At 50.9% G+C, this 18,051-nt stretch overlaps 1 protein-coding gene across 1 annotated transcript; it reads left to right on the forward strand.

The window, feature by feature from the left end:
• The first annotated feature begins 2,385 nt into the window (after positions 1–2,385).
• LOC147096075 (uncharacterized) lies at positions 2,386–15,957 on the forward strand. The gene is made up of 5 exons (XM_085975013.1): positions 2,386–2,494; positions 4,000–4,081; positions 9,731–9,960; positions 12,132–12,219; positions 15,597–15,957. Exons 2-5 carry the CDS (start codon positions 4,001–4,003, stop codon positions 15,714–15,716), a joined length of 519 nt encoding a protein of 172 aa, XP_085831139.1. The 5' UTR covers positions 2,386–2,494; position 4,000; the 3' UTR covers positions 15,717–15,957.
• The last annotated feature ends 2,094 nt before the right edge of the window (positions 15,958–18,051 follow it).

Here is an 18,051-nt window from a genome sequence, read left to right on the forward strand (position 1 = left end):
TCAAACACTACCAGGGCAGGTGCAGCACGGGTTAGATACAGAGTAAAGCTTCCTCCACACTGTCCCATCAAACACTCCCAGAGCAGGTACACCATGGGTTAGATACAAAAGTAATGCTTCCTCTATACGGTCCCATCAAACAATCCCGGGGCAGGTACAGCACAGGTTAGATACTGAGCAAAGCTCCCTCTATACTGTCCCATCAAACACTCCCGGGGCAGGTACAGCAGGGTTAGATACAGAGTAAAGCTCCCTCTACATTGTCCCATCAAACACTCCCAGGGCAGGTGCACCACTGGTTAGATACGGAGTAAAGCTCCATCTACAGTGTCCCAACAAACACTCCCAGGGCAGGTACAGTACGGGTTGGATACAGAGTAAAGCTCCATCTACACTGTCCCATCAAACACTCCCGGGGCAGGTATAGCACGGGTTAGATACAGAGTAAAGCTCCCTCTACACTGTCCCATCAAACACTCCCAGGGCAGGTACAGTACGGGTCGGATACATAGTTAAGCTCCCTCTACAATGTCCCATCAAGCACTCCCAGGGCGGTACAGCACGGGTCAGATACAGAGTAAAACTCCCTCTACACTGTCCCATCGAACACACCCATTGCTAGTGCACAACAGGTTAGATGCAGAGTAAAGCTCCCTCCACACTGTCCCATCAAACACTCGCAGGGTAGGTGCAGCACGGGGTAGATACAGAGTAAAGCTCCCTCTACACTGTCCCATCACACACTCCCAGGGCAGGTACAGTACGGGTTGGATACAGAGTCATGCTCCCTCTACACTGCCCCATCAAACACTCCCAGGGCAGGTGCAGCACGGGTTAGATACGGAGTAAAGCTCCCTCTACACTGTCACATCAGCAATCCCGGGCATCTACAGCACGGGTTAGATACAGAGTAAAGCTCCCTCTATACAGTCCCATCAAAAACTCCCAGGGCGGTACAGCACGGGTCAGATACAGAGTAAAGCTCCCTCTACACTGTCCCATCGAACACACCCATTGCTGGTGCAGCACAGGTTAGATGCAGAGTAAAGCTCCCTCCACACTGTCCCATCAAACACTCGCAGGTAGGTACAGCACGGGGTAGCTACAGAGTAAAGCTCCCTCTACACTGTCCCATCACAGACTCCCAGGGCAGGTACAGTACGGGTCGGATACAGAGTCAAGCTCCCTCCACAATGTCCCATCAAACACTCACAGGGCGGTACAGCATGGGTTAGATACAGAGTAAAGCTCCCTCTACACTGTCCCATTAAACACTCCCGGGGCAGGTACAGTACGGGGCAGATACAGAGTAAAGCTCCCTCTACACTGTCCTATCAAACACTCCCAGGGCGGTACAGCACGCGCTAGATACAGAGTAAAGCTCCCTCTACACTGTCCCATCAAACACTCCCAAGGCGGTACAGCACGGGTTAGATCGTGTTTGTAGTTTTTGATGGGACAGTGTAGAGGGAGCTTTACTCTGTATCTAACCTGCGCTGTTACTGATCTGGAAGTGTTTGATGGTGACAATGGGTGCCTGATGTAAGGCAATTCTGTTACTTCCCAGAACTGACGGAATGTCCGCCCGAAGAAGTGTCTATTCAAACGACTATTTGTCTCTATTTCACCAGGTGTCTTGGTTCCTGGAGGAAACACATCAGTATCAGTTCTTGTTGTTAATGAGGGTGTGGAATGGATTTTACCTTTGAGGTGAAGGATGAACTTGGTCTTCTAAAGGAATTCAATCCCAAAAACCTGCATCTAAATCAAGGTCAGAACTTCACAGTAGCAGCCTTGTTCGATGCTGGAGGATTAAACGAGACCGCATCCAGGTAGGTCAGCATTGTGCAGTGTAAATGGCAACAGACACACCATAGACACTGGACCACTCGTGAGAGAGAGGGAAAGAAAGAAAGAAAGAAAGAAACTAAGAAACTAAGAAACTAACTCCTTCCCTTCACTTTCGTGCCCTTTGAGCGCACGCGTTACGTAATAACCTTGTCCCAACCTTCTATTCATTCACTGCACAGTCAAACTGGTGCCCGTTTGTAAGGGCTGCCCCTTGCTCCATTCCCGCACTCTGTACTTCCAGTTCAAATTCCGGACCCAATTTCAGTTGGTGCTCAGCGACCTTTAAGCCCAATCTCTTGGTTTCTTCCTGGCACCAGGGCAATCCTTGGCTCCCTTACACAGCCACTGGTTCCCATTTGGTCTTTGTTTCCAAGCTTGAGCCAAGTTTGTTTGCAAGCCTAATCCAGCGCTCTGCTGCTAGAGACAGGGCAACATCGCCACCTACTGTCACAGGGATGCCACATCGTCCGGATAACACTGGGGTGCAGTGTGCAAACGACAACAACAACTTGCTTTTATACAGCGCCTTTAACACATTAAAACGTCCCCAAGGAACTTCACAGGAGCGATTATCAGACAAGGTTTGACGTCGAGCCACATAAAGAGATAGTTGGACAGACGACCCAAAAGCTTGGCCAAAGAGGTAGGCTTTAAGGAGCGCCTTAAAGGTGAGAGGGAGGCGGAGAGGTTTAGGGAGGGAATTTCAGAGCTTAGGGCCCAGGCAGCTGAAGACACTGCCGCCAACAGTGGAGCGATCTAAATTGGGCGATGCGCAAGAGGCCAGAATTTGAGGAGCGAAGAGATCTCGGAGGGTTGTAGGCAATGTTCCCTTTAATTATTTTTTTGGGTGTGCGCGGTCCCTTAAAGGGGTTGCACAGCCCATTCAAAATTCCGTGCAGGCGCGATTTTTCCTAGTTAAAAGCTGGCGAGCCGGCCGCACAGCTTGAAGGGAATATCGGTTGTAGGGCTGGGGGAGGTAAGAGATCTAACACCAGTTATACTCTCGCTGACGATGCTTTTACTTTCCACGGCCGCTCTGCGGTTGGCAGTGTGTGCGGGGGTCACACTCTCTCCCGGCTTCTGTCGATGCGGCTGTGAAAATGAGCTGATGGAAGGGTGTGCGAGACAGAGTGACCAGTGATAAGTCGCCCTCTTGAGTTTTCTACTCTACCCTGGGGTAAACACACGGGGCGGGGGTGATATCGGACATTGGGCGGGGGAGATCAAACAGGCGGAATGGATCTTGCCGCCCGTTACACCGCACGCCCGATAGTCCATCAGTCATAGAGTTATACAGCACAGAATGAGGCCCTTCGGCCCATCGTGTCCATGCCGGCCATCAAGCCCTGTCTATTCTAATCCCATTTTCCAGCACTATTGAAAGAAAAAAGAAAGACTTTCACGACCTCAGGACGTCCCAAAGTTCTTTACAGCCAATGAAATACATTTTGGAGTGTGGTCACTGTTGTAATGGAGGAAACGCGGCAGCCAATTTGTGCACAGCAAGCTCCCACAAACAGCAATGTGATAATGGCTGGATAATCTGTTTCAGCGATGTTGATTGAGGGATAAACATTGGCCCAGAACACCAGGGATAACTCCCCCCTGCTCTTCTTCGAAATAGTGCCGTGGGATCTTTTACGTCCACCTGAGAGAGGATTAACGTTTCATCTGAAAGACGGCACCTCCGACAAGGCAGCACTGCCTCAGTACTGCAATGGGAGAGTCCGCCTGGATTTTGCTGCTCAAGTCTCTGGAGTGGGAATATGAACCCACGACCTTCTGACTCAGAGGCGAGAGTGCTACCAACTGAGCCTCGGCTGACACACAAACCAATATTGAAGTAAAGGGGACCGAATATGGGGCGTGTGGTATAACGGGTGACAGGTGCGAATTCCTGCCCATTTTACGCCCACCCAATTTCCAATTTCACCCCCACGAGTCTTCATTCAGTGCTTGAGGCTGGGAGCGCAACGTGGCGGCGAATCATAGAGTAGGGTCCTACTTCTCCATGTGGAACTGTGTCGGAGCTCTGATAGATGGCCAGAAGTAATGGCCTTAAGATACAGGAGTGGGAGATAGAGGTGGTGCTCTACACCCTGCTGTGTAAGTTCTAACACGATCCATATTCATTCCTTGTCTCTGCAGCATGGCGACATTTACAGCGAAAGGCCTGACAGCCTATAACTATGTGAGGGTCCCAATCAATGTGATACAAGAGGATATCTTGGTCAGTATCTCAATAAAGAACATGAACCTGGGAAATAGCCTGTGCTCTAATATAATGTTGCTGAAAATATTTAAGAGTGTTGACATTGGGGACCAGCAAACCTTTTGGAGATTGGACGGTGCAGTGGGTCAGACACTGTCCTTTCCCCTCTGGGACTGGGTGATGTAGTGGGTTCAGACACTGTCCTTTCACCCTCTGGGACTGGGTGGTGCGGTGGGTTCAGACACTGTCCTTTCACCCTCTGGGACTGGGTGGTGCGGTGGGTTCAGACACTGTCCTTTCACCCTCTGGGACAGGGTGGCGCAGTGGGTCAGACACCGTCCTTTCCCCCTCTGGGACTGAGCTGTGCAGTGGGTCAGACTCTGTCCTTCCCCCTCTGGGACTGGTTGCTGCAGTGGGTTAAACACTGTCCTTTCCCCCTCTGGGACTGGGTGGTACAGTGGGTCAGACTCTGTCCTTCCCCCTCTGGGACTGGTTGGTGCAGTGGGTCAAACACTGTCCTTTACCCCTCTGGGACTGGGTGGTGCAGTGGCCCAGACTCTGTCCTTTCCCCCTCTGGGACTGAGTGGTGCAGTGGGTCAGACACTGTCCTTTCCCCCTGTGGGGCTGTGCGGTGTGGTGGGTCAGTCGCTGTCCTTTCCCCCTCTGGGACTGGGTGGTGTGGTGGGTCAGTCGCTGACCTTTCACCCTCTGGGATAGGGTGGTGCGGCGGGTCAGACACTGTCGTTTCCCCTCTGGGACTGAGTGGTGCAGTGGGTCAGACACTGTCCTTTCCCCCTGTGGGGCTGTGCGGTGTGGTGGGTCAGTCACTGTCCTTTCCCACTCTGGGACCTGGCGGTGCAATGGGTCAGACACTGTCCTTTACCCCTCTGGGACTGGGTGGTTCAGTGGGTCAGACACTGTCCTTTTCCCCCTCTCGTGCTGGGTGGTGCATTGGGTCAGACACTGTCCTTTCCCCCTCTGGGACTGGGTGGTGCAGTGGGTCAGACACTGTCCTTTCCCCCCCTGGGACTGAGTGGTGCAGTGGGTCAGACACTGTCCTTGCCCCCTCTGGGACTGGGTGGTGCGGTGGGTCAGACACTGTCGTTTCCCCCTCTGGGACTGGGTGGTTCAGTGGGTCAGACACTGTCCTTTCCCTCTCTGGGACTGGGTGGTGCAGTGAGTCAGACACTGTCCTTTCCCCCTCTGGGACTGGGAGGTGCAGTGGGTCAAACACTGTCCTTTCCCCCTCTGGGACTGGGTGGTGCAGCATTCAGACTCGGTCCTTTCCCCCTCTGGGACTGAGTGGTGCAGTGGGTCAGACACTGTCCTTTCCCCCTGTGGGGCTGTGCGGTGTGGTGGGTCAGTCACTGTCCTTTACCCCTCTGCGACTGGACGGTTCAGTGGGTCGGAAACTGTCCTTTCCCCCTCTGGGACTGGACGGTGCAGTGGGTCAGACACTGTCCTTTCCCACTCTGGGACTGGGTGGTGCAGTGAGTCAGACAGTGTCCTTTTCCCCTCTGGGACTGGGTGGTGCGGTGGGTCAGACACTGTCCTTTCCCACTCTGGGACTGGGTGGTGCAGTGAGTCAGACAGTGTCCTTTTCCCCTCTGGGACTGGGTGGTGCAGTGGGTCAGACACTTTCCTTTCCCAATCTGGGACTGGGAGGTGCAGTGGGTCAGACACTGTCCTTTCCCCCTCTGGGGCTGGGCGGTGCGGTGGGTCAGACACTGTCCTTTCCCCCTCTGGGACTGGGCGGTGCAGTGGGTCAGACACTGTCCCTTCCCCCTCTGGGACCTGGCGGTGCAGTGGGTCCGACACCGTCCTTTCCCCCTCTGGAACTGGGTGGTGCGGTGGGTCAGACACTGTCCATTCCCCCTCTGGGACCTGGCGGTGCAGTGGGTCAGTTACTGTCGTTTCCCCCTCTGGGACTGGGCAGTGCAGTGGGTCAGACACTGTCCTTTCCCCCTATGGGACTGGATGTTGCAGTGGATCAGACACTGTCCTTTCTCCCTCTGTGACTGGGTGGTGCAGTGGGTCAGACACTGTCCTTTCCCCCTCTGGGACTGGGTGGTGCAGTGGGTCAGACAATGTCCTTTCCCCCTCTGGGACTGGGAGGTGCGGTGGGTCAGACTCTGTCCTTTCCCCCTCTGGAACTGGGTGGTGCAGTGGGTCAGACACTGTCCTTTCCCCCTCTGCGACTGGGTGGTGCAGTGGGACAGACGCTGCCCTTTCCCCCTCTGGGACTAGGTGGTGCAGTGGTTAGACACTGTCCCTTCAGACTCTGGGACTTGGCAGTTCCGTGAGTCTTACACTGTCCTTTCCCCCTCTGGGACTGGGTGGTGCGGTGGGTCAGACACTGTCCTTCCCCCTCTGGGACTGGGTGGTGCAGTGGGTCAGACACTATCCTTTCCCCCTCTGTGACTGAGTGGTGCAGTGGGTCAGACTCTGTCGTTTCCCCCTCTGGGACTGGGTGGTGCGGTGGGTCAGTTACTGTCCTTTCCCCCTCTGGGACTGGGTGGTGCAGTGGATCAGACACTGTCCTTTCCCCCGCTGGGACTTGGTGGTGCAGTGGGTCAGACACTGTCCTTTCCCCCTCTGGGATTCGGTGGTGCAGTGGGTCAGACACTGTCCTTTCCCCCTCTGAGACTGGACTGTGCAGTGGGTCAGACTCTATCCTTTCTCCCTCTGAGACTGGACTGTGCAGTGGGTCAGACTCTGTCCTTGCCCCTCTGGGACTGGTTGGTGCAGTGGGTCAAACACTGTCCTTTCCCCCTCTGGGACTGGGTGGTGCAGTATTCAGACTCTGTCCTTTCCCCCTCTGGGACTGGGTGGTACAGTGGGTCAGACACTGTCCTTTACCCCTCTGGGACAGGGTGGTTCAGTGGGTCAGACACTGTCCTTTCCCCCTCTGGGACTGGGTGGTGCGATGGGTCAGACACTGTCCTTTCCCCCTCTGGGACTGAGTGGTACAGTGGGTCAGACACTGTCCTTTCCCCCTCTGGGACTGGGTGGCGCAGTGGGTCAGACTCTGTCCTTTCCCCCTGTGGGGCTCTGCGGTGTGGTGGGTCACACACTGTCCTTTCCCTCTCTGGGACTGGGTGGTGCAGTGGGTCAGACACTGTCCTTTCCCCCTCTGGGACTGGGAGGTGCAGTGGGTCAAACAATGTCCGTTCCCCCTCTGGGACTGGGTGGTGCAGTATTCAGACTCTGTCCTTTCCCCCTCTGTGACTGGGTGGTGCGGTGGGTCAGACACTGTACTTTCCCCCTCTGGGACTGGGAGGTGCAGTGGGTCAAACAATGTCCGTTCCCCCTCTGGGACTGGGTGGTGCAGTATTCAGACTCTGTCCTTTCCCCCTCTGAGACTGGGCGGTGCGGTGGGTCAGACACTGTCCTTTCCCCCTCTGGGTCTATGTGGTGCGGTGGGTCAGACACTGTCCTTTCCCCCTCTGGGACTGGCTGGTGCAGGGGGTCAGACTCTGTCCTTTCCCCCTCTGAGACTGGGCGGTGCAGTGGGTCAGACACTGTCCTTTCCCCCTCTGCGACTGGGTGGTGCAGTGGGACAGACGCTGTCCTTTACCCCTCTGGGACTAGGTGATGCAGTGGTTAGACACTGTCCCTTCAGACTCTGAGACCTGGCAGTTCTGTGGGTCAGACACTGTTCTTTCCCCCTCTGGGACTGGGTGGTGCAGTGGGTCAGGCTCTGTCCTTTCCCCGTCTGGGACTGGGTGGTGCAGTGGGTCAGACACTGTCCTTTCCCCCTCTGGGACTGGGTGGTGCAGTGGGTCAGACACTGTCCTTTCCCCCTCTGGGACTGGGTGGCGCAGTGGGTCAGACACTGTCCTTTCCCCCTCTGGGACTGGGTGGTGCAGTGGGTCAGACACTGTCCTTTCCCCCTCTGGGACTGGGCGGTGCAGTGGGTCAGACACTGTCCTTTGAGGTCCTTAGAAAGGATGAGTTAGAGCAGAAGTCAACAGGGATAAGCCTTGACGTGCACACCACGAGGATGCACGTCGGGGGAAGGAAATGTAGAAGAGCATCTGGTGCTTAGAGAGGAACAATAACCATAATAAAGAGGCAAGAAAGATAGTGAAAGAGCAAGGGGAGATATGAGGTTGGAGCGCATCTATCAGAGAACCAGCTTTTCCTTTTATCCTGTCAGGGAGCGAGACAGAGTTGTTGGAAAAGGCTTCACCATGACGAGAGCATCATTCAGGTGCACTTTGGATTAGTAGAGAGTTATGTTTTTTTTTTGAAGTGTAGCAAAGAGTTTGATAAGGAAATGGGAAATCAAACAAAATAGAGAAGCCAATGAAACGGTTCAGATATTCTGCTGCAGGGTTGCAGTACATAACTTCCTAGTTTATGCTGCTTCTTCTCCCTCTCCCTCTCTTTCTAATTTCTTTTTTTCCCTTCCTTCTCTCTTCCTACTTATTATTAGAGCGGATTTTCCCCGTTCCTGCTCCTGGGATTAATAGATTCCCGAGCGCACTGAATAGGTGAAAATCGGTCGACCCTGATGGAGCCCGTCCAATAGAATCAAAGAATCGTACAGCGCAGACGAAGGTCATTCGGCCCATCGTGCCTGTGCTGTCCCTTTTGAAAGAGCTAGCCAATTAGTCCCACTCCCCTCGCTCTGTCCCCATAGCTCTGCAAGGAATGGACGGAATTTCGGACCTGGCTCCGTTAGGGCGGTGCGCTCCGCCTGTCCCAATTTTCCAATATTGGCTGCACCCAATGATCCCCGGTGTAGGAACGGGACAATCTGCACCATCGTTCTTCCCAAAAATCCTCCACTCTGGCTGGTCAAGATGGTTAAAGGATTTGAAAATGTAGCTCGAGAGAAGCTTTTCCCTATAGTGGGGGGGGGGGGTGGGAGTGGGGAGTCCAGAATAAGAACAATTCGAGCTCGGCCCTTCAGGGTGATGTGAGGAAGCACTTCTTCACACAAGGGGTAGTAGAAATCTGGAACTCACGCCTCTCAAAAAGCTGTTGAGGCTGGGGGGTCAATTGAAAATTTCAAAACGGAGACTGATAGATTTTTGTTAGGCAAGGGTATTAAGGGTTGCGGAATGAAGGTGGGTAGATGTAGTTAAGATTCAGATCAATCATGATCTAATTGAATGGTGGAACAGGCTCGAGGGACTGAACATAAGAACATAAGAAATAGGAGCAGGAATAGGCCACTTGGCCCCTCGATCCTGCTCCGCCATTCAATAAGATCATGGCTGATCTTGGGCTCAAAGCCACTTCCCAGCCCGCTCCCCATAATCCTTCACTCCCTTATCTTGCAAAAATCTGTCTATCTCCTTTATGTCTAATGTATTTAATGACCCAGCCTCCACGGCTCTCTGGGGCAGAGAATTCCACAGATTTACGACCCTCTGAGAGAAGAAATTCCTCCTTATCTCAGTTCTAAAAGGGCGACCCTTTATTCTGAAACTATGCCCCCGAGTTCTAGATTTCCCCACGAGGGGAAACATCCTCTCAGCCTCTACCCCGTCAAGCCCCCTCAGTGTCTTATATGTTTCAATAAGATCACCTCTCATTCTTCTAAACTCCAATGAGTATAGGCCCAGCCTGCTCAACCTTTCCTCATAAGTCAACCCCTCATCTCTGGAATTAACTGAGTGAATGACCTCCTCCTGTTTGTGTATTCCTATGTTCCAGATAACGGATGAAATACCGCCACAGTACAACATCACGATGTACATTGGCAATTGTACTGCCGATCAGCAACACAGTCCAGACTGCAGCACTCACGACTGGGGGATCGACTTCATCGCGTGGGATGAAGGTCCGACGGGATCTTTAACTGTCCGAGCTCCAGACACTGACCACCAGCCCCTTTGTTCGATGGTAACGGTCACTGGTGTCAAACAGTACAACTGCTCCATCCGGTAAGTGCACTGCCTGCTTGCCTCACTCTCCTGATGTTAATCTATTGCAAAGTGATGGTATTAGGTTAACAAGAATGATTCCAAGGATGAGGGACTTCAGTTATGTGGATAGACTGGAGAAGCTGGGGTGGTTCTCCTCAGAGCAGAGAAGGTTAAGAGGAGATTTGATAGAGGTGTTCAAAATCATGATGGGTCCAGACAGAATAGATAGAGAGACACTGTTCCCATTGGCGGAAGGGTCGAGAACCAGAGGACACAGATTTAAGGTGATTGGCAGAAGATCCAAAGGCGACATGAAGAAATAAAATTTTACGCAGCGAGTGGTTATGATCTGGAATGCACTGCCTGAAAGGGTGGTGGAGGCAGACTCGACCATGGCTTTCAAAAGGGAATTGGATAAGTACCTACTGAAAAAAAAATTGTAGGGACACGGAGAAAGGACAGAGGAGTGGGACCAGCTGAGGTGCTCTTGCAGTGAGCCGGCATGGACTCGATGGGCCGAATGGCCTCCTTCTGTGCTGTAACCATTCTATGATTCTATGATCATAGAGGCACGGTAAGTATGTGTGTTCTTACTGGTAAGTTACTCCTCAAATCAACAGGGTTTGCAAGATTGAATGTCAGATGTCATGGGGTTATTAAGTATGCAATAATTAAACATAGACTAAATAGCAGTATATATGGCAAAACCGTGCCAGTTTTAGATGGAGAACTTAAATGTGTTACAATTCAGAGCTGCAGACCATCGAATCCTAAGTCTCTGTTCCAACGCCCAGTTTATGTACCTTTTGTGGGAAATTCCACACATTCTGCAGCACCTCATACAAGTCCATAGAAAGTTTAATTTTAAGCAGCTGCTTCCCTTGTCCCTTATCGATAACTTTAGTTTAAACCAGTTCTTTTTGTTTTCGATAGACTGGTACAGCTCCCCAATTTTGTTATCTACACTCTTGATTATACCCAGTGCAACTTCTCGTTATAAATCTGTACCGTTCTGTACTAATCTCCTGCCTGGGAAAAGGGCGATCTATTCACAGATGCTCCCTTCTGCAGAACTTGTCCTCAACTAACTAAAGTTCTCCGAAGTATATGCCTTTTAATTAGGTTTTAATATCCAAACTGACCATTTAAGGTCAGCCTTAATTCAAACCATTCGGTGGACACTGCATCTAAGATGACTTATACTTCTTCACTAAACAGGCAAAAGCTGACGGTTACTATTACTACAAGATCAAGAGAAAATAATAGCGCTCTAACGTTAGCAGACCTCAGGACAGTCTGATTAACCCTTTACTTACAATGTGGTGCTGTGTCACTACAGAGGAAAAAGGTCTCTGTTTCAAATTCCCAGTTCTGAGCTAATAGATCTGAGCCGGTAAGAACATAAGAAATAGGAGCAGGAGTCGGCCATTCGGCCCTTCAAGCCTGATCCGCCATTCAATAAGATCATGGCTGATCTTCTACCTCATTCCCACTTTCCTGCCCCATCCCCATATCCCTTGATTCCCTTAATATTCAAAAATCTATCGCTCTCTGTCTTGAATATACTCAACGACTGAGCCTCCACAGCCCTCTGGGGTAGAGACTTCCAAAGATTCACCACCCTCTGAGTGAAGAAATTTCTCCTCATCTCAGTCCTAAATGGCCAACCCCTTATTCTGAGACTGTGACCCCCTGGTTCGAGACTCCCCAGAGGTAGGGGGTCCTGACTTCTCTCATTACCTCCGGACAGAAAGGAGGAAAAATTAGCCAGTGCTCCCACTCCTGATCACTATCTAGTGACCCCCCCACCCCGTCTAGACTCACAGGATTTTACAGGACAGAAGGAGGCCATTCGGCCCATCGCCATTCCTGCGTGTCCCTGGCTGCGGCCTCCTGCCGTCCAACTCCCTGCTCCCGCCCAGGTAGTCGGTCAAATGAGGCCCGGCCGTTAAGATCCGCAGACTCCCCTGGTGCACCGCCCGCTTTGTGGGGGGGGGGGGGGGGCGGGGTCGCACCCAATGTACCCGCGCCACCCCCCCAATTAAAATCGGGGCTTTAGTTACTGATTGGAAGGACCACCTTCTGCTCCCCACTTTACGGGCAGAGGTCCAAGGAAGTCGTCCACCACAAGGAGACCACATCACGTGAGGTTAGCATGAGCCAAATCTCAATGGGCTTTTTCTCCGCAGATTGGACTGCTGTTCCGCATCCGTCCGCCTTCTGATAATGGACGAGTTTGGGAATTCCAAGGAGCTTCTTATCGACTTCACACAACCTGTAAGTCTTCCTTATCATTTCAAAAGTACCATTCAATGTTACGCACATGCCTAGCCCCCACATTACAATAGTGGCTACTCTTCGAAAAGGACTTCATTGGCCTGAGAGTGCTTTGGGATGTCCTGAGGGGCTGAAAGTCCATATGCATGTTCCTTATGTTCTTTCTTTTTGGGGAAGCTCCCCTGAAGGCTCATTGGATTGATGCTGAGCCCATATGGATCAGAAGGTCCAGAGGTTCAAAATCCCTGGTCTCTGTCCAAGTTAGCTGATCTGAGTCAGGGTGGCAGTGAGGGTGTTACAATTGGCCTTCTTGGCCATGGGTGAGGGAGGAAGGGGTAGTGGGGTTGGGGTGGGTGGGGGGGGAAGGCAGCCAAATTTCTTGCTTTTTTAAAATTCATTCATGGGATGTGGGCATCGCTGGCAAGGCCAGTATTTATTGCCCATTCCCAATTGCCCTTGAGAAGGTGGTGGTGAGCTGCCTTCTTGAACCGTTGCAGTCCGTGTGGTGAAGGTACTCCCACAGTGCTGTTAGGGAGGGAGTTCCAGGACTTTGACTCCGCGACGATGAAGCAACGGCCGATCTATTTCCAAGTCCCGATGGTGTGTGACTTGGAGGGGTACTTGGAGGTGATGGGGTTCCCATGGGCCTGCTGCCCTTGTCCTTCTGGGCAGTAGAGGTTGGGGGTTTGGGAGGTGCAGTCGAAGAAGCCTTGGCAAGTTGCTGCTGTGCATCTTGTAGATAGTACACACTGCAGTCACGGTACGCCGGTGGTGGAGGGAGTGAATGTTTAAGGTGGTGGATGGGGTTGCCAATCAAGCGGGCTGCTTTGTCCTGGATGGTGTCGACCTTTGTGAGTGTTGTTGGAGCTGCACTCATCCAGGTGGAGAATATTCCATCACACTCCTGAGGGAAAAACCTACTTGACCGTGTCATCAGCAATCTACCTGTTGTAGATGCATCTGTCCATGACACATCAGCTGTCATGCTCACTCGCCAGTGACCCCGACGGAAAGTGTGCACGTGTATGTGTGTGGGTGACAACGGGATTGGACTTGACTGTGATTCCCTTCGCTCAGGGTCGCTAGCCTTCCGGCATTCATTGTCAAGACTCACGTATAAAGAGTGGCAATGGAACAGTATCCCAGGGTGAGTTAGTGCTTGCAGGAGAGGAGGGGAGAGAATTGGAGTTTAGTTCATAGGAAATTGAGATTATTAAGGTAAATTCAAGATAATAAGTGTGAGGCGGTACATTTTGGTAGAAAGAATGAGGAGGCCACATACTCGTTGAAAAATAAGCATCTAAATTGGGTAGAGGAACAGAGAGATCTGGTGGCACAGATACACAGATCACTAAAAGTCGCCACGTAGGTTAATAAGTTAATAAAAAAAGTAAACCAAGCACTGGGGTTCATTTCTAGAGGGATAGAATCAAAAAGCAGAGACGTGATGTTAAATGTGTATCGAACCTTGATTGGACCACACCTGGAGTTCCGTGAACAGTTCTGGTCTCCATATTATAAAAAAGACATAGAGGCACGGGAGAAGATGCAAAAAAGATTTACAAGGATGATACCAGGACTGAGAGGTTGTACCAATCAGGAAAGAGTGAACAGGCTGGGGCTCTTTTCTCTAGAAAAGAGAAGACTGAGGGGTGACCTGATGGAGGTCTTTAAGATTATGAAAGGGTTTGATAGGGTAGAGAGGATGTTTCCACTTGTGGGGGGAGACCAGAACTAAGGGCCATAAATATAAGATAGTCACTAATAAACCAATAGAGAATTCGGGAGAAACTCCTTTACCCAGAGAGTGGTGAGAATGTGGAACTCACTACCACAGGGAGTGGTTGAGGCGAATAGCACAGATGCATTTAAGGGGAAGAATTTTGAGGATGTAACTAGTTAAATAGATAAGGGAGAACCAGTGGATGTGGTGCATTTGGACTTTCAGAAGGCTTTCGATAAGGTCCCGCATAAGAGATTAGCGTGTAAAGTTAAGGCGCATGGGATTGGGGGCAAGGTATTGACTTGGATAGAGAACTGGTTGGCAGACAGAAAGCAAAGAGTTGGAATAAACTGGTCTTTTTCCGAGTGGCAGGCAGTAACTAGTGGGGTACCGCAAGGATCAGTCCTTGGACCCCAGCTATTCACAATATATATTAATGATCTAGACAAGGGAACTAGATGTAATATCTCCAAATTTGCAGACGACACAAAGCTGGGTGGGCGTGTGTGCTGTGAGGAGGATGCCGAGAAACTCCAGGATGATTTGGACAGGTTGGGTGATTGGGCAGAAGCATGGCAGATGCAATAATACGTGGATAAATGTGAGGTTATCCACTTTGGTGGCAAAAACAGGAAGGCAGATTATTATCTGAATGGCAATAGATTGGGAGAAGGGGAAGTGCAACGAGGCCTGGGCGTCCTTGTGCACCAGTTCTTGAAGGTAAGCATGCAGGTGCAGCAGGCGGTTAAGAAGGCAAATGGTATGTTGGCCTTCGTAGCGAGAGGGTTTGAGTACAGGAACAAGGATGTCTTGCTGCAGTTGTACTGGACCTTGGTAAGACCACATCTTCAGTATTGTGTGCAGTTTTGGTCGCCTTATCTGAGGAAGGATGTTCTTGCCATGGAAGGAGTTCAGCGAAGATTCACCAGGCTGATACCTGGGATGGCAGGAATGATGTATGAGGAGAGATTGGGTCGATTGGGCTTGTACTCGCTGGAGTTTAGAAGAATGAGAGGGGATCTCATTGAAACTTATAAAATTCTGACAGGACTTGACAGACTAGATGCAGGAAGGATGTTCCCGATGGTTGGGGAGTCCAGAACCAGGAGTCACAGTCTAAGGATAAGGGGTAGGCCATTTAGGACAGAAATGAGGAGGAATTTCTTCACCCAGAGTGGTGAACCTGTGAAATTCACTGCCGCAGAAGGCAGTAGATGCCAATTCATTAAATATATTCAAGAAGGAGTTGGATATATTTCTTAAGGCTAAAGCGATTTAGGGGTATGTGGAGAAAGCAGGGACCGGGTACTGAATTTGGATGATCAGCCATGATCGCATTGAATGGCGGAGCGGGCTCGAGGGGCCGAATGGCCTACTCCTGCCCCTACCTTCTATGTTTCTATGTTTCTATGAAGCTGGATAAGCACATGAGGGAGAAAGGAATAGAAGGATATGTTGATGGGGTGAGATGAAGAGGGGTGGGAGGAGGTTAGTGTGGAGCATAAACAGCAGCATAGACCAGTTGGGCCGGGTGGCCAGTTTCTGTAACTGTTACTGAGTGAGTTTTCAGGTTTTGTTTAGTACCGTCCCCTTTCTTTCTCTCTCTCTCTCTCCCTCCCTCTCGTCACACACCTCTCTTCTTGTGTTTTATCAGATTACAAACGGAGTCAACATCACGGCAGTGATCTGCGCAGTGGCGATAATTATAGTGCTGATCCTCGCCATCGCCTGCGCCGTGCTCTGCTGCCTGAGGAGAAAAGATGAAGTTGTGTAAACCCGGGGTGGGCGAAAGCCGTGTCCTTCACGTTTCCCGGCGTGCGGTCAGGACCCCGCCCTCCCCTCCCCTCCCCAGCCTTTCAACACTGGCTACCAACTGGCAGGGAGCTTATTGTCGCAGGAGCTCCCTCTCCATTATTGCCAAATAGTTCTGAAATTACAATGTTATTTTTTTGCGATCTTATCATCCCTTCGCCCAGGAGCTACCTCGCACTAAAACATTGCATGGGGAAGGGCGGTGGGGGAGGTGCGCGGGGGGGAAAGCATTTTCTTAACTGTTAAAATTTTGTGAGACTTGGAAAATGACTAAAATGATCTCCAAGGTTGAAGAATCTGTCAGCAGGTGGGAAGCAAAGTGAAAACAGAAGGTACATTTCTTGGCACTGGGCTGTGGGTGCAGGTCGGGCACAATTTTAACCTAACCCATCCATCGGGGAACTGACAAGCTCGGGTGCAATGCCTGATTTACACCCCGCTCTGATTATACTCTCCATTTGGAGAGTAATGTTGGGCGGGGGGGATGGTGTGAAACCGGCGTTCCACCCAATCCCGTGGGTCTCCCACCGGGGTGTGTTAAATTAAGATTGCTCCCCCCACTCCCCAACCCACAGGAAATTGCACACCTGCCCCACACCCTCAGCCCTTAATTTTAACTCCATTCATTTTAAGGGATATAAAATGACTCGTGCAATTTCGCAATGTACGCTCCATATCCCGAGGGATGGACGATAATTGCCAGCCCTACCGGCGATGCCCACACCCCAAGAATGAATACATTTTTTTGGTGTGTCGTTCCTGCTTTCAGACGCTGCAGCTTCTTTCATTGATTCAACTTTTCCTTCGCTCTCTAGTATTTGGATGCACTTATTATACACCCATTTAAATAATAAATTGATCTGTGAAAAGTCAGGACATTAAATAACTGGATGCATTTTTGTCATTTCTTTGCTTTAAAAAGCAACCCACGAGGTCAAAATCTGAATGAACACCTAAGATGCAATGAGTTGTGCTTCAGATTCCCAGCTGTAATGAAAAATACAGTGTAAGGGCAAGAAAATGCGAATCTGACAAACCAAATGTAGTTGCAACATAATTGTGTTTGACCGGGTCCACACACGCACAATGTTGTGTCAATGTTGGTAGCACCCTCACCTTTGAGTCTAGAAGGTTGGTGGGTTCAAGTCTCCCACTCTCAGAGACTAGAGGGCAAAAGTCTAGGACTGACACATAAGAAATAAGAGCAGGAGTAGGCCATTCGGCCCTTCAAGCCTGCTCCGCCATTCCATGAGATCATGGCTGATCTTCTGTCTCAATTCCATTCACCAGCCCTATTGCCATATCCCTTGTTGCCCTTACTAGTCAGAAATCTATCGACTTCTGTTTTGAATATACCCAATGACTGAGCCTCCACAGCCCTCTGGGGCAGAGAATGCCAAAGATTTGCCACCCTCTGGGTGAAGAAATTTCTTCTCATCTCAGTCCTGAATGGCCGACCCTTTATCCTGAGGCTGTGGCCCCTGGTTCTAGACTCCCCGACCATTGGGAACATCCTTCCTGCATCTAGTCTGTCCAGTCCTGTCAGAATTTTATAAGTTTCAATGAGATCCCCTCTCATTCTTCTAAACTCCAGCGAGTACAAGCCCAATCGTCCCAATCTCTCCTCATATGTCATTCCTGCCAGCCCAGGTATCAGCCTGGTGAATCTTCGCTGAACTCCTTCCATGGCAAGAACATCCTTCCTCAGATAAGGCGACCAAAACCGCACACAATACTCAAGGTGTGGTCTCACCAAGGCCCTGTACAACTGCAGCAAGACATCCTTGTTCCTGTACTCGAATCCTTTCGCCATGAAGGCCAACATACCATTTGCCTTCTTAACCGCCTGCTGCACCTCCATGCTTACCTTCAGCAACTGGTGCACAAGAACACCCAGGTCTCATTGCACTCCCCCTTCTCCCAATCTATTGCCATTCAGATAAAAATCTGCCTTCCTGTTTTTGCCACCAAAGTGGATAACCTCACATTTATCCACATTATATTGCATCTGCCATGCTTCTGCCCAATCACCCAACCTGTCCAAATCATCCTGGAGTTTCTCGGCATCCTCCTCACAGCACACATGCCCACCCAGCTTTGTGTCGTCTGCAAATTTGGAGATATTACATCTAGTTCCCTTGTCTAGATCATTAATATATATTGTGAATAGCCCAGGTACAGCAGCCCTGGTCACTTGGCAACCTCCACCTTTGCAACTGGCACCTGGGCATTTACAGGCCCAAAGCCCTTGGGCACAAAACAGGCCATCCTCCTTCACCCACACTTCCTGCACCAAC

This window comes from Somniosus microcephalus, unplaced genomic scaffold (genome assembly GCF_052327205.1).
Source record: "Somniosus microcephalus isolate GS21.2 unplaced genomic scaffold, FLI_Smic_1.0 unresolved_chr1, whole genome shotgun sequence".
Classification (NCBI taxonomy): domain Eukaryota; kingdom Metazoa; phylum Chordata; class Chondrichthyes; order Squaliformes; family Somniosidae; genus Somniosus; species Somniosus microcephalus.